The 26,743-nt window shown below is 34.4% G+C and overlaps 1 protein-coding gene across 3 annotated transcripts; it reads left to right on the forward strand.

The window, feature by feature from the left end:
- The first annotated feature begins 293 nt into the window (after nt 1-293).
- LOC129797022 (interferon regulatory factor 2-binding protein 2) lies at nt 294-14,335 on the forward strand. Of its 3 annotated transcripts, none has more exons than XM_055839251.1 (4): nt 333-1,659; nt 11,594-11,806; nt 12,155-12,555; nt 13,209-14,335. In XM_055839251.1, the coding sequence occupies exons 1-4, from the start codon at nt 1,023-1,025 to the stop codon at nt 13,347-13,349; spliced, it is 1,392 nt and encodes a 463-aa protein (XP_055695226.1). In that variant the 5' UTR covers nt 333-1,022; the 3' UTR covers nt 13,350-14,335. The 3 variants fall into 3 exon arrangements, with proteins under 3 accessions (XP_055695228.1, XP_055695226.1, XP_055695227.1); XM_055839252.1 differs by having other exon boundaries at nt 11,705-11,806; XM_055839253.1 differs by lacking the exon at nt 11,594-11,806 and having other exon boundaries at nt 294-1,659.
- Nucleotides 14,336-26,743: the final 12,408 nt, after the last annotated feature.

The following is a 26,743-nucleotide window of genomic DNA, read 5'->3' on the forward strand; positions in this document are numbered from 1 at the left end:
GAAGGAAATCGAATTGCTGTATAGTTTGACTCATTTAGGACGATTTTTCTTTGAATAAAAGTAAACTATGGGATGTCTTATGAAAAGTGAAATACATTAATTTTACCTAAACTTGCTTTTGATGAAAACACCATGCACGCATACAAAAGAGTGCCAAGGCGAGAGAGGCAATGATCTCACTTCTCATTCCCTCTGCGCGCCGTAAAATGCCAGATGCTCAATTCATGAAGAGGAACAGGGATGCCAGATGCCGCACACACGCCTCTCACGGCTTTTTGGGGCTGTGTTGGTGTGCCGAGTGTGTTGGCTAAGGAGGTCCGACTTGAACATTTTAGCATCGCTTCATTCAATGTGATAGGCTCGCGCGATTCGCGACTGTGGAATTTTTGTGTGAAACGAAAAAAATATAATTCTCAATCCAATTCCAATAGAAGTGATTTTCATCACACTACGAGCAAAAATTCTCTACTCGCGAATTATAAGAGCAAAATTGAAAGTGTTTGTTGTTTTTTTCTCCATTCTCTACCAGGATATAGAGAATAGGACGCAGACTTCTTTTCGCTGTTTTTTTTTGTGATGTGAACATTTGAGGCAGAAAAAATAACTGCAAAGTTTGAAAAAATAATAATTCTTATGTGTAGTTAATTTGTGGTCAAAGAACAACTAAAAAAAAAAAAATAGGAGCAGCAGTGAAAATTAAAGAAATAGATGCATTTGTTGTAAAAGGATCATTTTGCCGTCGGTTAAGAAGTTGAACTGGGAAGTGTGAATAATTTTTACATTTTGGAAGCAATTAAACCATTAGGAATATTGAGATCCAGGAATACTAAATCTTGAGACTTGATGGAAATTCTAATTTGTGAAAAAGTAATATATTTATGTGAGATTCACAAACATTTTTCGTCATAATTTTTGTGCGAGTGATCTCAGGAGATATTATCCCGTGTAGAGGATATACCTTAACAATTAGCAAGCAGCAGCTGTAGTGTTTGAAGAATTTCTTTTTAAATATAAGGATCAAAATGTCTGTACAGACAAAACGCCAGCATTGCTACTTATGTGATCTACCCCGGATGCCGTGGGCTATGATCCATGACTTCAGTGAGGCCGTATGTCGTGGTTGTGTCAACTATGAGGGTGCCGACCGGATTGAGTTGGTGCTGGATACAGCACGTCAGATGAAACGTGCCCATTCAGCTGGCAAGAGGGCCCATGAAAATGGTGAAGTAGCAGCTGCACATAGAGGTGTACCTGCATCACATCATCACACCTATGCACTACAGCGTCCGGCCGCTGCGGCGCCCGGACTTATGGATTATACAACAAAATTAGAACCACATGAAGCTACGGTACGACCTGTGCGTATATCGTCTCATATGCCGCCACATCATCTACCCATGTCTAATCGAGCTGCTGCAGCTCCACCAGCTCTATCAGTGAACCTTAAACGTCCACCACCGGATGATGATGAACATGCCGACGGCGTTCCGAGTGTCAGCGTTAAGCGTAGTCCTGACGATGTACCGTCAGTTAGACCACCACTGACACGGGGTGAATCCCTTCCTGCGGCCCCATTTGTACCCGACAGACAACCCACATTTAAGGATAAGCATCCAGTTCGGGCACCATCATTTGACACGGCAACTTTCAAGCCCGGAGGTGAGTTGCATATTTTTTTATTACAAAGCTTTTTACATTATCAAACTCCCCTTATCATGCACCCAATGCACCCTGTCGCTTTGGTTCTTCCAATTTTGGATGTTAAATTGTTCATTACCATATTTTGTTTTTCAATTTCAATTCACATGAATATTGGCATGCTTAAAAAAAAAAACAAAGAGAAGAACTGAAGAAGTACAGGGCTTTTGTCTAGTTTGTGTTGTGTTTTAAATGTTCGGCTTTTATGTTAAAAAAAAATCCGGCGCGAATGCTTGTTGTATCATCGTCATCGACGTTAGCAATATCATCGCGTCTCAAAGTTTAGCTTGAAGAATTTTCGTCTTATTGTGACCTCGACATGAAGACTTCACTTTCTCTCTCTCTTTCTCTCTCGTCTTTGCGTGTTTTTTTCGCTAAATTGACCATCACTCGACACACCTAATCGACAAATTCTTTAGATACAAATTTATATTTAAAATTCTACTCTTATCGATTCTGTCAGAAACGAAATGATTGGTTTTCAAGATATGGGATAAGAATAAAGATTGAGAAATTTTATCAAAAGTATATAAATTTTTATTTACATTGTCCAAACACCATCTGCGGAATATTTGACAACAAAGGGATTATTAATATTCAGAAAGTTGAATGTATACCTATTCTTAGATTATCTTGTGTGTTTCCTAACATTTTTCACATTTTCTTTAACGTTTTCACAATATATTGTTGTCTAGCGATGAAAGACACAAATACTTTTCTAATATAACACAATTTTTTTCGTTTCAGTTTTTTTCGGTAAGTGACCAACCCCATTTGTGTTGTGTTTCTGTGTCCTATTCTTTTTTTTCTCTCTCTATAATCCATTCTGATTTTTTTTTCAAATTGTCTTTTGTGAAGAAGACATTTTTTTGGGGAGTAACGTAAAGGATTTCGAACTGCCTTTTCCGTGCATGTGAGAATCCATCTGGTACCTACATATATTTCAGCCCTATTTCGATTTTTGTGTTGTAAAGACCTTTGTTTAAAAAGTTTAGGGCCAGGCGTCATAACAAAGACGCAATTTCGGTTTCAAATCTATTTAAAGAAATTAAGAATATTTTTGATTATTTTATCAGTTTAAATTTATTTAAATTTTTGGTTTACTAAACCATACAGAAGTTTTTTTTAAAGTTAAACTAAAGATTTCTTTGTTGGATATTATTTTCCCGGATGGTGTGTTTTTGCAATTTCTCCTATATAGATGTTCTGATTTTGTGTAAATTCTTCTAACAGTGAATTTCTCACCTATTAAATGTGAATTAATTTCAAAGCATAAGATGTTGGTTGAAGACTCTTTCTCGGGAGGGACAAAAGTATAAGCATTATATGTATGTATGTTAGTTCTCCAAGAAGAGGTATAACTTTAGGAATCCCGTGGTAACCTCGATCGATGCCTAACGGTTCTTTCCGCCTCTGGGAACATGAATTCGATTTTTTTCTTTTTTCTCCCCCTTCCATTTCTCTCAACATCACCGGTGGTATCGCATTTGCTGGTTCTTTCGTTTGGTGCTCAAAAGATGGCAAGAGGAAGTTAAATAAATATACTGTGCGGCGAGTATTAAAAAGAGCTGGAAAGGCAGCCATCAGGCAACATTTCACGCTCAACCCACTTTCGCGATATTGCTGTTTTTTTGCTTATCCGTTGAAACTGCACAGAGGGGGATGGATGCGAGTCAAGTACAATATCATCAGCTACATGCTGATCTTAGATTTTGTTTCTTCTTGTTTAGGATTTCAAGATTTGTTTACAAACTTTTGTATCCTTTCTTATATACGTGGCAGACTTCGTCATATTTGATTCAGGTTCATCATACAATCATTGAAAATGTGTTCCTCTGGTTCTGACTGACATCATGCACTTGTCACCTCCTCTAAAATCGCATATGCAATTCGATGTTGTCATTCTTTTGTAGCTTTTATTTTGTGCTGGTTTCCTTTCTCTTTAGCTCAGTTGACTGTGGTTTGGTTAGCATACTGCATTTGTATGAATCCTCATGGCTTTTGTTGGGAGATTTTTAGCAGCACGACACAGAAAATTGAATGATGGCGACGCTGCTGGTGTGTTTTCACTTGAGCGGATTGACGGGTTTTCTCGTAACAAAATATATACATATAATGGCACGAATGGAGAACAGCTAAGTTGTTCATACGGACCAAGAATATGTAAGAGTGTGTGAAGTCAGCCAGTTAGTCCAGCTACCCAGCGAAGCGCAAGAGATCCACCAACAGGCTCGTTTTAGCTGTGATTCTTTCTTCAAAGAAGCACAGCTTCTGTGTACACTCAAAAATGCAAAGTCGTCAGATCGGGCTCAAACTTGGGATGACCACGAATTAGGGTCCCCACATTCCAAAAAACGTATGCGCCAAAAATTGGTCCGTCCGTCCGGCCGTCCGTCCGTCCGTCCGGAACCTTTCGCTTAATTACAAGAGAACGGTGATAGATAGAGACTTGCGGTCAACGGCAAAGTTCATATATCGGGTGGAAGACATCCGATTATGAAGTCAAATCCAACCCCCCACCCCCGCGTCCGCCATTTTGAATAACTGTTAAATTTTGTTTTCGCTATATCTCAGCCCCTGTAATAGCTAAAAATCTGAAATTTTGATATGTTGTAGGGGACATCAAGAGCTTTCCAACGATACCTCATTTTCGAAAATCGGCCAAGCCGTTTAGCCAATATGGCCGCCACAATTTTTTATCGAAAATCGGCCATAACTCGAGAACGGCTTGACCGATTTTGATCAACTTGGACTCAAATGAAAGATATTAATGAGCCCTACAACTGCTCGGAACATCGCAAGTTCAAAAAATGACCGCAAGTGGCGCTAAAATCGAAAACAAAATTTTCGATGAGTTTTCGATGAATATCTCGAGCACCGCTTTATAGATTTGCTTCATATTTTGATATGTTATAGTTGGCTATAATATCTTATATCATGCCAAAAATGAAGAAAATCTATGTAGCCGTTCCGGAGATATCGCGTTTTAAAGTTAACATGTCATATCTTGAGTTGCATAAGACCAACGCCCCGCGAAGCGGGGCTTTTTTTTATGCACATATAAAAGTAAAGTAAAATATATATAAATGCATAGATATATACATTATATATACATATAAAAATGCAAAGATAAATATATATAAACTGCAAAGATAAAAATTAAATATAGCATGGATGGAACAGTATAAAGCGAAAGAACGGTAAGTAAAACTTACGGGCTGTGATTCTTTCTTTGTCAGTGAAATGTGAAATTAAATGAAAATTGAGGATGGGCAAATTTTGAGGAAGGCTTTCGCGCGTACCGAATCACAGCCAACGCCCACGATTAAGGCATTTCACAAATTATCTGCGCGTTGGCTGTGATTCGGTGCGCGCGAAAGCCTTCCTCAAAATTTGCCCATCCTCAATTTTCATTTAATTTCACATTTCACTGACAAAGAAAGAATCACAGCCCGTAAGTTTTACTTACCGTTCTTTCGCTTTATACTGTTCCATCCATGCTATATTTAATTTTTATCTTTGCAGTTTATATTTTTTTTTATTACAGCACACAATTTATGCATATATATAGTGGTTTTCAAACCGGTCTATCCACATATGTATATAGTTTTGTATGCTATTCTCTTTCCACTCAGTGGACATACGAGAATGTAGCAAATACGTATGCCACCACGCAGTGCCTTTTTTGCGCAGATGAAAGAAAAAAAAAAACGAAGAATGGTTGCGCTTGGGTACGACAGAGATGGTTGTGTTGGTATTATTATGGCTTCAACAGCGCAAGCCGCAAGCAAAACTGGCAACAGCGTGAAGCCATACAAATAGTTGGTCGCGTGACGTCACCTGACGTATCGACTGAATACACACACACATTCACGTGAACGGTTTCACGATCGACTCGCAATTGAAAGTCGGTGTCAGCGAGTTATGCAATTGCGCTTGTGTGTGAGTTTGGTTTGGATGAATGTGAAATGTGATGTGGGATTTGGGTAGGTATGTAGGTAGGAGCGGGGTGTAACGCGCCAGTGGGATGGGAAAGGGGGTAATGTGTAAATAGCTACGAAGTCGCGACGACAACTAAGCCGAAAGTTGACGAAGGTGGGTAGTGAAGGGGATGCGCGGTATGTAGCGCGGAGGAAATCGTTAGTAACACTCGATTATTACTCGACTAGACTGACAGCATCCGGTAAATGCGACGTTGCCATATTATTTTTCACCCATTTTCACATGATTCGCCCCCGCTGGCGGGGGTGAATTTTTTTTGCCACACCACTCGCCACAAAATCGATAAAATTTGTAGTTTTGTATTACGAGCATGTCCCGCAAAAAGTATTATGTGCGTCCATCGAGAATTTCCCAGTTAATTAAACGTAAAATGAGATTTCTCTCTGGCTCTTTTATATACAGTACAGACAACTTAAGGAGGTTTCAATTAAATTTAATTATGATCTAATTGTATTAAATTCCCATGAACTTGTCTGTTTTTCTCACATATACATATAATTGCAATTAGAAAAACACATGACGAAGAAAATCTTTTGATAAGTATATTTATATACACTACAATTTTTTCTAGGTGGCACGACTTTGAAAAAAAAAGTATATTTCTCTATTTATTCCTCGTTGTAGATGGGAAAGTTTTGTGAGTAAATGTATGAGACGGGTAAAATGAAGAAGTATAGAGAAAAAAGATAGAAGGTAAAACACGCAATTTATATTTAAATTGCTTTTTATGTTATATATAAATTGCTCACGTACATGTGGTATGATATACATAATGTACACAATTGGATAAAACTGTTTTGTCGCGGAGAGCGAGGAAGGTTGGCGTGACGTGATATTCGACCGACATTGCTTGTAGAAAAAAAAAAACGAAATACAGTCGTGCTCTCGTGGTAGGACCGTCGTCAAAATGACTTCTCCGCGGTAAAACGGCTTCAGAATGAAGTATTTTGCCTTCGCAGTGGGACAATTAGTACTATTGGAAAGGTAGGATACTAATTGTCCCACTGCGAAGGCAAAATTCTTCATTCTGAAGCCGTTTTACCGCGGAGAAGTCATTTTGACGACGGTCCTACCACGAGAGCACGACTGTATATAAAAATAAAATCAATTGAAAAGACGAATGAAAAAAAAAACATACACACATGACAAGTGAACTATATACAAATAGAAAAAAAAAACATATCATAAACCTATTCTTTAGCGGATGTAGTAAAATAGAAAAAATATCCAAAAAATTATGGTTATTTAGCTATGCAGACGACAGAAATATTTTCAATCTAACCTTTGCTTGATAGTTTCCTCAACATTTTCTTAATAAAGATTCAAATATTAGCAAAAAAACGTGGAGAGAGAGAGAAAGAGACGCGTTTAAGATGGAAGATTTCTTTTCTCTGCCACCGAACCTGACCTAACTGTGAATTTTGAAACCTCCAACATTCAGTCTCTTGACGTCATCGCGCCCGATATCAAGGTTCTCTTCATTCCTCATCACATTTGCTCAACTGACATTCGTCTCACATATGCAATATAATCATCTGGCTGGAAAATACGCGACTGAGCAAGATATGACTCTCTGTTTATTGTCTTACAAGGAGGTTTTTCAATTTAAAACAAACAAAAATACTCCCTCTCAAGCTCTCAATTGAGACAGACTTTTTAAGATTAAGAAAAAAATAATAAACTAAATTTAAGAAAAAAAATACAGATTTGTTTGACCTTAGAATTGCGCAAAAGATCAAAAAGTTCCAAATTAGAAGATAAAAAGTCGTATATATGTTATGTTCAACAGGAAGGTATGACACAATGGTAAATGTTTATACTTGGAATGCTGTGATATGTTAAATATTTACAGTAAATTAATACACTTTATAAATAAATATAAGGCAGGCGGCAGATGTTTTTTTTGCGTCTCCACCTCCAAAATCTTGCGGGGAAATTTTAAAACTGTGTGTTAGAAATGACTATTAGGGTAGGGGAACGTGGCCCAAATCGGACCGCCGCCCAATTGCGACCGCCCCTTTTTCTCGTAAATGACGAAATATTATAAAATTAGTTTCACTACATTATGAAGATATTATAGTAAGATAATGTTAGCGCCTAAAATCAATTAATTTGGTACACAACAGGACGAATTAAAAATCAAAATTCATTTTCAGCACTTGGCCGACATTTTCTGATTTTAGAAACGAAGTTGATATGAGTTTTTTTCCCACTATTATGTCTCATATTATGCCGCGTTTCTGTAGCTTAGAGGGTCTAGTTTATTACTTGATTTACAATTTTTTGAAAGATTTTAGGTGTTTTAAGTAATTAAGTGAAAATGTAATACATGCAGAATGGTCTAATTGCGTCCCCCAAAATGTTTCAATTCGGACCGTCTATTTCCACCATTCACCACGGTAAAGCAGTCGCGCATGCGTGTAGTGGTGTGGAAGTGTCTCTCTCACACAGACCGCGCTGTGTTTTGATTTCGGGAAAATCAATATTTTTTCACGTTTCTTGAAAGTTTTTTCGCAGTGAAAATGTTCCTACAGCCAAAGGGGAGTGCAGTTAGTGTAATTTACGCATTCCTCAGAAGAATTTTCGTGGATTTTCTGGGAATTACGTCAGTGAGTGCGCAATTGTCGGTGTGTGTGAAAGTGTGTGTAGTCACCTCAAGGGCGAAATGTCAAAACAAATGTGGGGAAGAATGAAAATAAATTCTTGATTTTCCGGCTTTTCCGGGTAATTCATGGCGTTTTTCCTATTTATAGTAGTGATAAAAGTGATCTACTGGTGAAAAACCCACAAATTACAGCAAAAATATGGGGTCGCAATTAGAACACTCGGGGGGTCGCAATTAGAACACCGTGGTGAAAAAGTGCAATTTTAGCAACTTTTTTTAATTCCATTATTACTCAGAACAGGTAAGAGATAGAATGTTTGCATCTATAGAACAAAGTTAGCCTATTAAATGACCTTTCCAATGGTACCAAACTTGGGAAGATTTAATTCATTTTAATATGACTTTTTTCAATCCTTCTGAAACAGAATTTAGGGGGTCGCAATTGGGCCACGTTCCCCTATACAATTATGGTGGAGAGAGATAAAGCAAAACACAACTTCTAAATTATTTTGTCTCGAATGAAAAATGTGAACTGTTGAACGTTGATAGCCACGAGCGCCATTTTTAAAATCATACATACTTGTAGATAAGAAAACAGTTGAAGTAAACTCAGGCACTTACAAGAGTTTTAAGATTATTTTAGTTACCAAATTAAACATTTAGAACCAAAGAAGTTGTCTGAGTACCTAACGTGCAGAACCATAGACTTTTTTTTTTTAAAACTGTTTTGGTTCTGATTGGAACAAGGTTAAATTTCAATTTCTATAAACGTCTAGAATAGTTGTTAAATAACCCAATTATTGGAACAGTTACCAAGACCAAATGCTTTTTGATTCTAAGTGATGGAACTGACCCTTGATAAGAAGTTAGAGTCATATCAAAACTTTCTAGACTATGACCAGAGGAGGTTGAAATAGATCTTCTAACATAACTTCGGTTCTAACTCTTTCCTTTCTTTCTTTTATACCAGATTTTAAGCCGATCTAGAGCACTTTTGGTGACTCAATTAGAAGAACATTTATTATGTACTTTCTCGAGGAATCACAGCAAAATAGCGTCTTAAATGGTTATACAGAAAAGTCCAATTCCAATTACAGTCATACTTATCGCGAAAATGGGATGGGTTATCGCTGTTATCGCATAATAAATTGGACCCTCTTTTTCTGTTCCTCCTCTGTCTGATAATGATTCTATAAAAAAAGCTCAATCAAAAGAATTTCACATAGCAGCGGTCGGGTGAACGAGAATGTGTCTGTGACGCCATTTGAGTCAGCAAAAGAGAAATGGTAGAATTGCTACGAAATATCCATGGTGTCGGGATCGGAGACAAGACACGAGTTGCAAATAAAAAGGGGAAAATTATCACATAAAGCGTCAATGCTGCAGTTTTTTTGCCTTTTTGAATTTTGAACGCCATTCGATGGATTCCAACATTGTATGAGCCCGATGCATGAGTTCACATTGCAAACGTGCTGAGTTTCAACCGTCTATATAAGATTTGAAACGGAATATTTTGGTTAGGTTTCATATGTTTCCTCTCGACGCTCTCGACACGATATATCGGAGATTCGTGTAGGAGAAGACGACGAAGCTAGGAATAGCAACGAAGAGTATGCAAGTTGAGAATAAAAAAAAAAATTTGAGATTACATATGCCGACGTCAGTGTATCGGAATGCGCATGGTTTGCCATTTGCCTCATTTTACACGTCCCACCACTCGCCATTTAAAGGTTCACCCCCCGCGCACTCCATCTTGTACATTGGCACGACGTCTTTCGTATATATATTCTCAGTTAACGTATTCGTTGTGAATTGATTGTCGTAATCAACGTCAGTGTGTAAATGTTTACCAAAGCAGCAAGAGGAGAATAAACTAACCCATCTGTTAATGATGATACATATTTTTTCGTGTTTATCTAAAAAACCAATATTTTTTAGCATAATATTGCAAAAATATCACTTGAATGAGGTACAATTTTCAAGTAAAGTCTTATGACTTTTTTTTTATGTAATTTTACGTATTTGGTTAAAATGAATCGTTTATACGATTTTAAGAATCTTATATCATTCAATAGCCTTTGAATAATCGAATGAAACTACTTTCAATTTTTTTTTAAAAAGCAGATTTATGAAAAAAAATTTGATTTTTTGTCTGTGGCAATTGAACTTTTTAAAAACGGCTGGACCGATCGTAAGAAAGTCTTATAAAGTTGGAAAGATCCATTATCACCAACGCTTTGTCTGACTTTCTTAGATCCAATCACCCCTACCTAATTAAAAAGAAAATCTCATATTTATTGTTTCCTTTTCTTTGTAACAACTAAGAAGAAATTGATGATCTATCTCTAGTAAATCCGTATAGGTATTAATTATGTTCCGTTTCAGTAATACGCTGATGAATTTTTAGCACGCTTATCGCATTTTGTGATAAGATGACACAAATAAATGAATAAGATGAGCCCTGTGGTATTGTGTGTAGTGCAAATTGAGTGGTCTAACTACATCTTATCAATGGAGAAAGAGGACGAAAGGTTTATCACAACGTAGCACTTATTCATAGAAGTCAGTGATTAGCTCTGAGACTTGATTTTATTTGAGATTAAAATTTAAAGTTTAGGACTGAAATAGTTGAATGAAGTTAGACATTCTTATACTTTATATATCTTTGGAAGAAAACTTTGGTTCTTTCAGTTAGAACTAGAGCCAAATTAGAGTTAGTACTCAAGTCACAACTTCCAGAAATTTTCATGCTCATCATTTATCTGTTTATATTCCGATTAATTCAAACTGTTGCATTGCAAGTTCATTAAGAAAGAACAATAAGACTGTAAAAGGACATCAAATCTCTTTAAACATTTTCACATTACATAGATGCATTTCATGATTGTTTCATGTAGTTAGGCACTCATTTCATTTGCCTATGCATTTAAATATAGTGTTTGTGTTAAAGACCTCTCTTCATGGCAGAAATGAATTAACTAACTATACAAGTATTTCCATAATTTTAATTAGTTTTTTTTGTGGAAATATAATAAAGATTAGTTAAAATTTAAAAATCCCGGACAAATAATTTTCTTGTGGAGAGAAAGTTTGATATGCTGATATGCTGCATTATGTTGTAATATTTCTGGCCAAGGGGGAGGTTTAGTTATTTATCCAAAAAAATGTTGCGACCATTGCGTATCTTCATGAAGGCTAGTTTTGTTGTAAAAGCCCATAGCAAAAGTTTAGATTGGATTATTTTAAATTGACAAATTACAGTGAATCTAATTTTTTCTTGATTTGTAGTCTATCCAACATCTATGCCACTACCACAAGTGTCGCTGGGAGATTCAACGCCTCCAGCACCACCAGTACCACCATTGCAAAGTCCGATGGCTAATCTGATGTCTATTACAGAGACATTGCCGCCCGGAAGTCCGAGGAGCGGTCCAAGTCCGCCAGGACCTCCGCCACCCAGATCAGCGTCGCGGGGAAGTCAGCATTCGCCCAATAGTTCAGGTACTTTGGCGGGCTTTTCATCACACGGTCCGAGGGTGCATTTAAGGGGGAACAAGGCTCTTGGTTCACACAAGGATTTCTGTGACAGAGAGAATGAGGAATATGGTAGTAGATAAAGAGAGAGAGAAAGAGAGAAAAAGGAATATGCTAAAAGATTCGATGATGATGATGATGAATTCGCGGGAATTGTGTATACTTAACATCATAACAAATTGTCCTGTATTTTGTCTCTGTTACTAACAACAAAAATATGTCTCTCTGTCTAAAGAAATCTCAAAATATTTTATAAAAATTTTTAGAATATTCCTCAAAATTCTAATAGTTTTCTTTAATTTATTTAACTTGCAGGATCATCGTCGGGACGACGCTCATCGGGATCGCGACATGTATCCAGTACTACGGTGACATCGACAGAGGCACAAGCTAGCTCGGGTATTGGTAATGGTGGTCCAGCTCCGAGTGGTGTTCCGGGTCCAGGGCAGAGTGTTGCAGTTGGTGCTGGTACTGGAGCTAATCCCGTCACTGGAAGTGGTGTCCCACCGGCAGTTGATGGAAGTGGAGCTACTGTTCCATCGGCGGGTAGCCAGGCGGGTCCTGGTGGTGCCCCAGGCAGTAATTCGTCCAACAATCCCACCCTCAAGTGTACTCTGTGTCAAGAGCGACTCGAGGACACACACTTTGTCCAGTGTCCATCTGTAAATCATCACAAATTCTGCTTCCCCTGCAGTCGCGAGAGCATAAAGCGACAGGTGAATATTTATACATTTTTCTTCACCTTTTGCCGTATGCAATGCAACCCCAGTCATTTTAAAAGCAAGTCCGTCTTCTGTTTTCGTGCAAATGTCTTGCACTTGATGATTGCCGAGGGGTTTTGCAAAATTGTACGTGTATGTAGTCAAGTCATTTGAGTTAATTTAGGGGCTTTGAACCCTTTGCTGAATTTTTTTTCGAAGCATAAAAATGATCATAAAAGTGATATAATTCACAAAGCATTTTGAATGAATAACAAAATTGAAATCTTCTCAAATTTATCATATTTTTCCAGACATTTATGTAACTTGTTGTTGAAGTAAGAAGAAATTGAATATTTTTTAGAGTGTTCAGATTTCTTCGTTTTTTTCTTTTCTAAAAGCATATAAAGCACGGACTGCCTTAAACTTTTTCATTGATTACACTTTCTAGATTATAATGTACTAGAACATTATGTATGTACAACATATAGGAAAGTATGGATAGTTTATATAATAGTTGCTATGTACTGCGCAAAGAAATTAACCTCAGATAAGGCAATCTTGGGCTTATGGCCAAGTAATTTCGAAGCAATTACCCCCAATCGACTTGTGATTGAGCTTGCTTGTGTGAAGGTATATTAGTTTGGTAATTTTGGTTCTCATTTTTTCAGGGCTCCGGTGCGGAAGTGTACTGCCCGAGCGGGGAAAAGTGTCCATTGGCCAATTCGACGATACCTTGGGCCTTTATGCAAGGTGAAATTGCCACAATTCTCGGTGAAGAGTTGAAGGTGAAGAAGGAGCGGGAGACTTAACTACGTCCCCCGCCTCCAGATACCCCCGAGAATATTCCGTGGACTTCCCACACCATCTGGCTACCTCTGTGACTGTGGAATAGTGAGTGAGCCACCAATGAAATGAACTTTTCATCATCCTTACGGGGGGAGTGAGAGTACTACACATATTTGGCACTGAGAACCTGACCTTTGGACTCTATGAGCTTTTTTATTTGGTGAGATCCCTCCGAAAGGAACTGACTTGCTGCATATTGTCCCAGAAAAAAGAAAACTTACGGAGGGGTTTGGAATTATGTTGTGGAAGAAAGAGAATGTTTTTTGGCTGAAAAAAAATGTGATTTTTGTGCAGCACATATACAATTTTTTATTTCAAAATGTATTGTGCATGCGTTTTGCATCTCCATTTAAGATGCTGCTCTTTCGCAGATAAATAATTTGGAAAAAAATATATATAGACCTGCCACAATGAGCAAAATGAACAACATTTTGAAAGTTTGCCGCGATGGGAATTAGAATAAATGAAAAAATAATAATTTTTTGGATGAAATTCTGTACACTTTGTGTGCACGGATGCTGTGGAAAATCTTTGCAGTAAAGACACACACACAATTTTTGAATTTAATAGAGAATAATTACACATTTTGGAGGAAGGAAGAAAATACCTAATATCATTATAACATGATAGAGGATTTAATAATACAAACTTATAAATTTATAAGGTGGTTAAACATTTTTTTTTCACGTATACATATATTTGAAAACAATAATAACTCTATTTTCAGAGTTTTATTAAGAGACGATGAAGGGGTATTTTTATTTTAAAATTTATCAATGAAATCTATGATATTTATCTAGTTTATCTAATTTTCATTGTGTCTCCTTTAGTTGAATAATTTTGTGACGAACATTCACAGAATAAACTGTGAAGAAAGCTAAATGGAAAAAAAAGAGGGAAAAGTAAAGGGTTTCTCGAGAGAAATACAAATCTGATTCAGTTCCAAAAATTTGTTTTTTTTTTAATTTATTAAATTTCTTGATTGAAGCATTTTACAAAATGCTGTGATCATATTTATGCTTTTTTTTTTTTGAGGAAATATTGCCAAGTGTGTTCTGGTTCCTTTTCAGGATTTGCACTTTACCGCTATGAAATAATTTCTTATCCATAAATTATGAGCAAACTAAATTCTTCGTTAATAACGTGATTTATTTGAAAATTATGTATTGCACTTGAGAGACACCCTATGGTGAGAAATGAGAATTTTTTTCAGCGCTCTGAGTCTTTAATACTTTATCCTACCTGTAATATTTAATTAATAAGATGAGAAAGGTAGAATTTTTTGTCGTCTCTCATACGACTGATACGTGTGTATCTCTTATTTCAGTTTGTTCCACCCTTTTTGGTCACCCATGTAGGTTAGGATTGAATGGCATGTTTATTACACGACACTGCTTATTACTTTCCTTTTGCGACGCCAAATAAACTTTTGGCGGCAATTCTTTGCGTGACATGGAGCTCTTTGGGGTGCTGTGTGACGTCTTTTTTTTCTCCCATTTGGGGGTCGAATTGCATTCGAACGATACATAAACATAAATGACCCTTGGACGTGATATTCACGTGAAGACAGAAGGTAGCTGAATTATGTGTAAAAAAAAAACAAAGGTGCTCCAGAGCGCGAAGTTATTGGGTTCTAATTAAAAGTTTTCTTAAAAAAATGAAAAGGGGTGGATTCTGTCAAAAATCTTTAATTATTTCCTTGTTTCTTTCTTTTTTAGTCATATTCTATACAAGACTATTCTTTCCTAGAAATCTTTAAAGATCTTTCTAAAAGGTTTGTGGAAATTTTTTTTTAATGAATCTTGTAGCACGTTAAGAGCTATAACATGCTTAACTTTCAAAATTCACCACCACAAGCGTTTATGCAAGATGAGGGCGCTGTTTGTCCGTTTTATAGCAATTTCAGGAAGACTTTTAACATCCAAACTGTCAAAATCTTGCAAAAACTTGTCAAAAATAAAAGAATTTTTGACTGAATGAACTTCAAAGTCTATCTTGCGGATTTTCCCTCCTTTACAACATCTTTTCCATTAGCAAATCTTTTGAATTATTGTACAAATTTGGAAAGAGTATGATACTCTTTCATATTTTTTATTATAATAAATTGTAATTATAAGTTTAATATTTTGTATTTAAGAGAGGACTTTATTTAATTCTTATTTTGTGAAAGATGAGATATTTTTTATATTGTGTTTGTGGTGCTGAGAAGGGAATTCTTAATGTAATTCTCCTTCCATCACTACATGGTGTACATAGCAAAAAATAAGAAATTTTTAGGATTATAGGAAAAAAAGTAATCTTATGGTAATATTGGTAATAATATATTAATAAATTTGTAATGGAACAAAAAAAACATTTTTGAAAAAAATAGAAAGCGAGAATTTAAAATAAAATGGATAAAACATTTTACATTCATATAAAAAAAATTGATTAAATCAAAGTGAATGTTTGAGAAGAATTGTTTTTGGCGAAGATCTATGATGTTCCTTTAATAATTCACAAACTTAGGCAGTCTCTCCATTGCAGAATGCACGAATAAAGGGGCTTCTCATTAACTTTTTCTCAAACCCACAATCCTCAATCTAAAATACGCCATCAATCACATAAAAACCAGAGGTTTTGTACATAAAAACAATCGATATTTGTTATTTAGAAAAAAATAGTCAAAAAAATTCAAGAAATAGTCGATTAATTGAAAAGAAAATATAAAAGAACACAAAATGGTACCAATAAATATTTAAATTATTTTTATACTGCGTTGGAAAAAAAAGAAACACAAGATAACCATTTTTTTTGTAGCGTTTTTTTTATTTAACACATCTCAATTTTGAATAAATTAACTTTTGATTAATTTTGACTTTTTTTTAAACGAAAAAAAATTAATGGTAATTTCATTTAAAGGTGGGAAACTTTTTGAGAGTGTAAAAAGAAATAAAAGGTATAAAATTTAACTCTTTCGATATAACCAAGGCGAAGAAAATATAGCAAAAATGAAAATTAAACGTAATTGAGGGAAATGAAAATTAAATGGCGATAAAATTTTCGTGTTTTTTTTTTGTTTTTCATTAAAAAGAAATAATATTCAGCATTTTAACGAAGAAAAAATATTTCTATGAACGAAGAGTAAGTAATTTTGGTTTACGGATGATCTTGTCAAAATTAAAAACAAAAAATAGAATGATTGTCAGCTTCAATGCAAGGTTAATTTGGATAGAAAATTAAATTTGCTTTGTCAAAAAAAAATTGGATTTTCATCAATTGCAAATCGATTTTAAAAGGTTTTTCTTTTCGGCAAGATTTATCACAAAGCCAAATTACATTTTCGTCGTCTGTAGCTATATAACACACATAACACACTAAGGATGAAAAATAAATTTAAAAAAAATGATGGAAATTCCTAATGGAACAGCGAGACAGAAAATAAATTTAAAGAAAAAAAATATGAAGTGTTCGACATAATGTATTTCATTTGAATAACTTAAAAAAAGAAAGAAAAGTGGATACAACAATAAAGTAACACTTAAATAGTGATGACAATGAGAAAAAAAATATTAAAATACATTTATTGTAATTTTTTTGTTCTTAATTAATTAAGCTGCGCGCGATTAATTGACATGCATATTTCTTGTGAAATTTTTCATTAGCGATATACCCAGAAGAATGAAAATAAGACATCATAACAACAAAATGTTCTCAAATTGTCCAAATAAAAAAAAGTTTTTCTGGAAATTGTCAGGAATTACGTATAATAACTAAAAGCAAAAAAAAAAAGAATTAATTGTCAATTATTGATCGCGCATTGGAACTCAACACTCGCCATGATTGTAAATATTGTGTATATCAAACCTTTAAGAAAATATTTGAAATGGAAGAGAATAAAAAAATCATGTAATGATGGATGAAATATTTAAAAGAAGAAGAATGAAAAAATATAATCTAATGGAGCAAATAACGTCTTTAATATTGAATGAGAAAAGTATAACATAAAAAATGAGAAAAATATAAACTTAACAACATATTTCTTTAGTTTTGTAAGACTCTCTGGGAGTTTATTTAAATGGGATCTCCATGATATTGAGCTGGATATCATATTTTCTAAAAATGATCTACTAGAAAATTTCTTTTTTTTCTAGTATGATTACTTTTTTTTTTAAATGTATAATGTAATTATAATTATCTAGCAATCTTGTCATATAATTATTATTTTTTGACTTTTTTATGTCTTCATTTTATTCTTTTGCAAAAGAAAAAAAAAACAAATTATTAAAACAAGAAAATATATATTGGTGCAAAACTAATTCCACAAGAGAAAAAAATCTAAAAATAAAATTGTAAAATTTTTAAAAATAAGGTAATTTATATTTTGAGATGTGAGGAATGAAAATGTAAATAACAATAAAAATTACATTTACGTAGACAGAATACATTAAATAGAAAAAAATACCAACTTTAAACCTGTTTCTTTCTTTTTTTTTCATTGGTTTTTGTGGAGATTTCTTTTGGTTTTCTTGGACTTCTTTACTCATATTATGCCCTTCATTTTTCTCCCCTCCCCTTTTTGTAGGTTTTTCTTTGGATTTATATATTATTTTGCATTTTATTTTACAGTTGAATATTAAAAAGATTTTTTTTTAATAAAAGAGGTTTGTCGAGAACCAGCACAATTTCTAGTTTAGAACCTACATTAACATAGGTGTACTTACCTATAAACGAGGAACATTAATTTGCTATATTACTATGTGAAATAATATGCAAATTGTAATAGGATTCAAATAGAGATATCTATTTTGAAAAAAAACAATTTTTTTTATTTGTCCCAAATCCGTATGCCCTTTTATTATATAATTTCAGTTGAAGCACTTTAAAGAAACAATCATTGGAATTCAATAAGCTATATAGTATTTTTTCTACTTAAAAATGAAAACATGATTAGATGGAGTTACAATAAAATTCATTTCTTCCAAATCATTTCAACTAATCTAAAAAAGTCATAAAATCCCATTTTTGTATAGAAAATTTTGAAATAATAAAAAAAAAATAATGAATAAGTTGTAAAAATAAATCACATTTATTATTGCATAGAAAAAAAAAGAAAGGTAAAAAAATAATATTAAAGAAAAATTCAATGATTAATAGGATATAGAGATACTTATTCTCATTTATTATTTGTTAATTGAGAACGTACACATTTTTTAGGTAACGAAGTAGAGAAAATCTTTATAAGGAACAATATGAAAAAAAAATGAAACAGTAATATCGTTAAAAATAGACACTTGGAAATGAATTTTACTCGATGTATTAATACAGATAAAGAAAAAATGGATTAAAAGATAGAAAAAAGTGGAAAAATATAATGAAAATTTCATTAAAATCTAGAACTTTTTATTCTATATATTTTTCAATTGATTTTTTGATTGGGAAACCCCTTAGCTCTGTGTCTGCGGTGTACGAAAGTTGCATTTAGTGTCTCCACTATATGGAATTTTTTCCATTGGTGCATGAAATGTACAGTATCATGAAAGTTGTTGGTATCACTTTCAAAAGTTGGATTGACCCAAAAGACCAAAATTCGTTATTTGCAATACCTTCATTTTACACAACCTGAATGCATTAACAATGGGAAGAATTCTAAAAAAATGTTTACCGCGTTAAAAGTTTCAAGGACGAAGTATAGCGAACTTTTTCATTGATTAAACAAAGTCCTTAAAACATAAGTATATTGTTCTATTTCAAAAATTAAATTTTCTTATAAATAAAAAAAGACCTACCTTGTAGCCTAATAAGCTTTCGAATGAGGTATAAAAAAAAAACGAGCACAATCTCCCCCACTTTACCCTATACTGCACAAGTTTAACATGGAAAAGTATTTATTTCCACCACATTTACCCTCAGTTCCTGGTTGAGTGTTGATAGGGGAAGGACACAATATTGCATATTGGGGGCTGGGATATTGTGTTTTAAGAACCCTTAACATAGTGCTTTTTGTGTGTCTTTTTTTATTAATTTGAAATGAGCGACACAGACCAACCAGGCGTCTCCACTGGGGAAAATTCAAAGTGTCCGTGCTATGAGTTTTCTCACCGAGAAAAAGTCATAACGAATTTGTTAAACCGTTCGGAAAATGTAATCCAACGATTGACCACGTCCCTTCAGGGTGGTTCGGTGAGTGCTGCCAATAAACCTTCACCAGGTGCACCCAGAGTTCATTTGCATGCTTCAGTGGCGTCACGACGGGGGTATACGCATCTGCCAAATGAGTCTATTTGGGAACAACGAAATTACATTTTCACGCAAAAGTATCCCTTTAGAGAAGGAGGTAGAGAAGGACGAGGGGAAAATGCGAGAAAAAATGCTACATTCGGAGGAAAAATTATTCAGCAAACACAAAATCCAACAAAGCGGAAGATTCTGACTGGAAAACGTAGAGGAAATTGGTTCTTTATGCCCAGTGAAACTCTCTTCCCCCTGCGTCAGAGTCAACCATGTACTGCTGAGACCAAAGTTGTTACCGGAAAAGTTATTCTTGATGAATCCTGGGGTGATATATTAAGCGGAAGTAATAGAAGAAACTATGAGTCGATGCAACCAATTTCATGCAACCAAAAAGCAACTAAAACGACTCAAACAGACACTCATGAAGATGAATCGGAAAATCAATGTTTCCTGGAGATTTTTGCCACAGAAATGGAAACTGAGGGCAGCGAAAGCAGAAACGAGGATTCAGTGGAACAATTAAATTCCGCAGAAGGGAATGGTATTCAGGGACAGGACGAATACGATACAGACTTTGAGCGCGAAACATCGTCATCAAGCAATAAAAATTCAAATTCGCCAGCAGATGCGTCTTCAGGCACGCAAACGAGCGCTAATATGTCCAGGAATGAATTTATTGCACTTTCCCCACTTCCAACCAATCCAGAGGGAAATGTGGATAAAGATGAGGCCATTAGAGCCACAGTGAGTGTAGCATGTGAGGCAAAATTGCCCATTCTTCCCTTGAATCAAGCACAAAGTGAGACAGACACTTTTAATGTTGTGCAACCTACCCCAATTGAAGAAAAAGACGAAACTGAAGAAATTGAAGAAGAAGAAGACAATGTGAATGAAATCTTCCAGGAAATGCTAAATACGGTTAATTCAAGAATAGTTCAACAACTTGAACCGGATTTTTCAAAAATATTTCATCAAGTTGTTGATGAAGATAATCATAACAGAGATTTTTGTGAGGACAATAGCAGAGTTGAATCTACAAAAAATCAGAGAGAAGAACGTGAGTTTAACTAATCCATTAATGGATAATTTAATTATTTTTGTCCCACAAAAAATAAACATTTTTTGGTTTATAAAAAAAACTATATACATATATATACTACTGAATTATATGTAGTCAAAGCTCAATTGGGGCTCGAAACTTTATACAAAATTAAATGAATGAGGTTGATGTGGCAATTTCCCAGAATTATATAACAAGATTAAATATAAATAAATCGTGTGAAAATTTGTTAAGCCCATAGTTAACATATAAATTAATTGTTTTGAGAAAGTATTACACTATTAAATATTTACGTATTGTGTATGATTTAACAATATCGTTTTAAATTATTGATGTTTTAAATACAAAACAACATCAATGTCCAATATTATCAAATTAAAATGAATTTTGGCAAATACGTTCAAAAGGATTTTTCAATTTGAATTTTATTGCTAACTTCTATATGGATTTGAACAATGTTTTAGACCGAAATCATATCCTAAATTCTAAGTTTTTTTTTTAAATATATAGTTTAATTTTATTTTTGAGTTTAGTTAAACAATATTAGTTTTCAATAATATAGTATTTAAATTTAAATTGAAAAATATTTAATGAAATATCCGTTTATGAGTGACTAGGTTCTTATCTGAAACGTGACTTTTCTATAGGTACGATTATCCTACAAATCCTACTTATGTCTATGCATATGGGAAAGCACTGTTGCAGTAGGGGAGACCGGGGTAAAAAAAGTCAATTTGCATAAATCCTTATCTGCAGGATTCCCCAAGGACAAGAAAATTTCCTCGATAGGTCATTCTTATAGGAAATTTCCTGGCCTACAACTTTGTCTCAGACCATTTTTCTCTATCTCCACGGGAAATATGAGTTTTCGAGATTTTCCTAAACACTTCCGCTTCTGACTTTTATTAGACGCGGCGGGTAAATATAGTCACCAGTTGGCTAAATTAAGTCGGTCGAATTTTCCGACATTTCCAATGATTTTCCACCTGAGAGATTGATAGTAGTTGATAGCTAAACTTCTCACCTTTTGATCCGCGACAAGGAATTTCACTTTTATACTTTCACTTTTTTAATGGATAGAAAATATGTCGAAAATTTCGAACTCCCATATGATTTACATGGGTTGACCCGATCTACCCCAAGGGGTATGTTTTGATTCAAATAATTGTACAGAAAAATCATTAAAAGTTATTGAAAAATACACCTTGGCAACGTTTTCTGCACTAACCCAGCTAGTGAGAAAAATTATCAGATTGGAAAATTGCTGAAGGAAAACTCGTTTTTCTCAATACGCAAAAGTTTGGGAAATGGGCCAAAAATTTATTTTCTTTTTTACCTCCTAAAGTACTGATCGCATAACCTCCAAATTACTGTCAAAAATTATAGGTTGGTAGGGCTTTCCACCAGAATTTTTTCCGATTTTTCCGATTAATAACTTCGGAGAAATTGGCATTTGAAAATTCGAAAATGACTTTTTTTACCCCGGTCTCCCCTACACTATAAATTTACAGAAATGTATTAAATAAGTAATGTAAAATCGTATAAGAAGGTTTTGTTTCTTATTAGAATCTAGTCAATAAATGATATATCGATTTACGGATATAGAAAAAGCCAGTTTTCCAATAAAATTTCCTGGAAAAGAGCAAGAGAGTATATCGATACTTATGTACCTACATATATGAAAAAAAAAATTGCATTAAAACGAATCTAGAGTACAATACCTACTCTGTGATGGAAATTTCTAAAAGATAATGCATTTAATCTTAATTTCAGACTCATTTACTAAAAGAAGAGAAACAAGAGAAACTAACCACTCATCAGGTAAGACTGTAGGTGAAACTGAAAGAATGTGGCCAAAAGTTGGAGACATTAGAAGCGGGTCGTGTGTTGGCTGTAATCACCAAATTGAGATTAATTACTCGTGCTTCTCGTGTGGCAAGAATAGAAAGTCGCAAGATATGCAAGGATATTGGAGGAAGTTGGCAAACAAAAAGTTATCCAAATCTCTTTCGGAGACAAGAAGGACTGTAGAGCCAATCCGGAACTTCCCGCAAGTGGTGACAGGAAGACGAGATAAAGTAAGGGAAGTGAATGGAGTGAATGAGGAGAGTGTACAGGCAGATGTTGAGAACTTTATTAGTGCAGTAAGAGAATCCCTCATGTCAATCGAACGAGACTCCTTACCATCGGACAATAGTTCGTCGTCTCAAGAGCTGCAACAAATAATCTCAGACCCCAATGAAAATCCTTCTGAAGGTGAAATCCCCAGTGAAGGGGAAGTCCAGAGTTATTCAAAGGATACATTTCCTAGTCGCGAATAATATAATTGAGATAAACATACAGCGAGCATAAAGCTGTTTTCCCCAAAACTTCAACCGCAGCACAAATCATTAACAAAGTTTTTTTTAGATTTACTTCATGTCAGTAGGATTTCAATTTGCCAAAAACATACGCAGTTATGTATATATTTATAGAGAGCAATGAAAAGCTGTAGAAAATACAAAGGAAAATTATGTAGAAGATATCATAAAAATTCTAATGCTTCATTTATGTTTTATATAAATCATTATTGATGAAAACTCAATTCATTTTTAATGGTTCACCAGAAGATTTATATACACTGAAGAAATTATGATTGTATGAACCATTTCAAATCATTTTTATTTTTATCATGGAAAAAGAGTTTTTCCGTTCTCTCCTCGTAAATCTTTAAAAATTTATTCATCCACTGTATATAAATGTACATTATGTGCTAAAATACTGGATAAAGGTAAATGGTGATGCTATGATGCTTGCAAATTTCTTGAATTAAAAAAAAATGAGAGAGATGAAAATGGTGAAAAACATTTAACCCTTCACTTTAAGAATTTATCAGCTTAACATGGTTGTTTTTCCAGTTGAGAATGATTTGTATTTTATTAAATGTTAAAGGCAACAAAAGCTTCAAAATCAAGATTAAAAAAAAACACACTGACATAGGAATTTTATGAGAAACAGAGAGCTGCAGTTCTATGTTTTATTAAGAAGAATTATTTATGTAGGTATTTCCTAAATAAAATTAAAACCTTTCCAATTAGAGAAATGAGTTTTATTTTTTCATTATGCTTGATAAATTATGTGCATTCTGGATAAAAAAGAATGTTAGTTGGTAAAGGAAGGTGCGGACAAGGTAATAATGAAAATGTGGACAATTGAACGGAAATGATAAGTCACTGTGGATTGTACTTCCGAGTGATCTCCTACATTCCATTCACTTTGTGGTGTGTGTAAACAGCGGAAAAAGTGGCTCTTTTGCTTGTTCTATCGGTCAATCTCTAAAGTGAAATATACATACATAATTCAGATACATTATAAAAAAGTTTGTTATGTATGTAAGAACTATGCTATCTGTATAATATTAAATATATTTCGAAGAAAACTTCAATCGTACAGAAAAAGTAATACTTTTTTTTTTGAATATTTATTGATTTTTAAATTTAAAAAGAAAGTTGTTTCAATTTCAATTTCACGATGTCAAAATGCGGTCATTTCGGCCGATCATATGTAAATCCCTCTCAATATAACATTGTATGCTTTCAGGTTCGTGAAGGCAGTTATGCTACGACCAATTTAAAGTGCACAGATTCTCATGATCACTATATTATCACAACATATCCGTGAAAGTATGTTGTTAAAACCCGGCCATTTAACTGCGCATAGATGCTCATGATTACTTATTAGTTTTATTGCAGTAGAAGCAGTAGTAAAAGAATTTTTTTCCTTAACCCATTTAGTGATCTAATAAGTACCTTATAAGATTTTAACATAAATATCTAAGTTAGGTACCTAAATACGTAATAATCCATCCTTCTCAGAGGATAATAAAAAATTTAAAAAAATGAGCAATGCGAGATATACTTTGTCAACGAAATGAGACAGATCGAATCTCTCGAATGTTCGATTTGTTCTCTTTCAGGTTTAGGTCTCACTCGCTCTACCTGTTTCAGAGCTACCCTCAAGTGAGAATCTCCGGATTTCTATTGAAATACTCTTGAAAGAGACACACAGGTATAAAAATAGCCAAATTCCTCAGGTGTGTCCATACACGGAATCAGCTTCTCACACATGCTCGCACTCAGCATCCGAAAGAGCATCGCGTAAAGAGGTTTCCAGGCATTTTCAGCGCGAATGGATGCGGAGCGAGTTCCAATATTTCGATTTTTCATTCATAACGTACATCTCTTGGCCTTGTCAGAACATTATTTCCTGTGCCATGAGTTTCACCACATACTGCCCACTGCTGTACACAGGGTTCACCGCAACGTATGCCAACCCCGTGCATGGTGATTTCTCGTGAGATTTTCCCATTGGAGAAAATGGATCAACTTTTCCCAGTGGAAATTGCTCAACAACGCGATTTAGTGTTTGTGTGGCCCACAGTGAGAGAGATGGAGAATGTGTGTTGGACACGAATATACTCTCGAGGGATCGTTCATGAAGAAAAACACACAGGTGAGAGCGTACCAGAGGCGAACTCGTCCAACTCGTCCCCAGCACCATTGAGACACTATTTTAAATATATATCCGTTCAACAAATTGCACCTCTTGCTTTTTTCTTATATGTACCTACATTTGGAAAACTTATGTGTGGAATAAAGGAAAAAAAAAGAGGAAAAAAGACATTTTAAAGGTAAATGACTAATGTTGAGGTATTTTCTAATATAAAGATATTTCATCCCTGGTAAAGTATGGGAAACATGAAACGACCGGTGAATCTTATAAAATATTCAGTTGGTTTTATGGATTACAGAACACCCGTTGAGTGAGCTCACAGAGCTCTTTTCCTCTGGATTAAATGCTTGTCCTCTTCAGGATGAATATTAATTACCTACCCGGCAGGTCAGTCAGAGTATTTATCTGCCAAAAGGATATAAATTTAATATCGAGAAATTTTGTTAAAAATTCATAACTGAAATTTTTTATTTCCCTTTTTGTTTCGTTGCGACCGCTATTCTCGGGAAAATGAAACACTATTTAGGCTAATTTACCATCATTTTTGATTGGTAAGTCGAAGAAAGAAATCAAAGTATATAATCTTTAAAACTTTCTGGATAATTTGATTATTATTTTTTCTTTGGACAAACATAGCGACAAGCAAGACAGATTCTTTTCCAGGAAATTGAAAAGTTCAAGGTAAATACCTCTCAATGTAACTGAACAATGTAGATATGATTAATTTAATATTAAATATTTATTTTTCAGGATAAATTGAATTTTTTTTCCTGTTTTACCAGAAGTTCCGGAAGATTCTTATAAAAAACTAAAGCATTTGCGGAATGTAAGTTAAAGAAATTTCAAGGTTATTATTGGTATAGTATTTCAAAATCCGGGTTTTTCGTCGTTTTTCACCGACGAAACACTCGGATTTTGAAATATTGCTACCCGGAAAAGTAAAATAGATTATTAGCAATGTTTAAAGATGTTAAATGTTAGAATATCTAATTCTTAACAGTTTATATTTCTCATAAACATAATCAATCATATCAAATTGTAGGAAAACTATTAGATTTTTCTTATTGAATAAAATCATTTTTGATACTCCCGCAAGAGATCAGGTGTTCATCATCTTTGGTAGGGGAGACCGCGGGACTAATTAATTCAATTTGCATCAATCTATATTTCTAGAATTTCTCAAACACATGAAATTTCCCTAGATAGGTTATTATCACAGAAAATATCCTGCTGTACAATTTTGTATCAGACAACTTGTCTTTATCGTACTGGGAAATATGGGTCGGGCTTTTCCTGGACCAAACGAATTGAGAGATTATGATTTCGGCCATCTTTTTATTTCTTCTTTTTTTGAATTTTAAAATTTACCGTTTATCCCCGACTCATCTCAAAATACGTAGGTAGTTTTAGCGTCCTACATTCAAATGCGTTAGAAGAAGGTATGCAATGCGTTCTTGTTCTTCTGTACGGTAGTGTATAATTATGTTTCTTGTGGAATTTTTGAGGTTGGTCTCACTCCACACCTGGAGAACTTCCCCACCACTATAGCGAGAAATGGCTGCCATGCCCATGAGTAGAATGCGCGTCGCTCTT

The sequence above is a fragment of the Lutzomyia longipalpis genome, chromosome 1 (assembly GCF_024334085.1).
Source record: "Lutzomyia longipalpis isolate SR_M1_2022 chromosome 1, ASM2433408v1".
Classification (NCBI taxonomy): Eukaryota; Metazoa; Arthropoda; class Insecta; order Diptera; family Psychodidae; genus Lutzomyia; species Lutzomyia longipalpis.

What these genes read in the sequence shown, in the direction of transcription:
- LOC129797022 (XM_055839251.1), top strand. Translation starts at nt 1,023, where the DNA reads ATGTCTGTACAGACAAAACGCCAGCATTGCTACTTATGTGATCTACCC. An exon ending in GGCAACTTTCAAGCCCGGAG is followed by an intron (nt 1,660 to 11,593) that starts GTGAGTTGCATA and finishes CTTGATTTGTAG; the next exon opens with TCTATCCAACATCTATGCCA. An exon ending in GCGAGAGCATAAAGCGACAG is followed by an intron (nt 12,556 to 13,208) that starts GTGAATATTTAT and finishes TCATTTTTTCAG; the next exon opens with GGCTCCGGTGCGGAAGTGTA.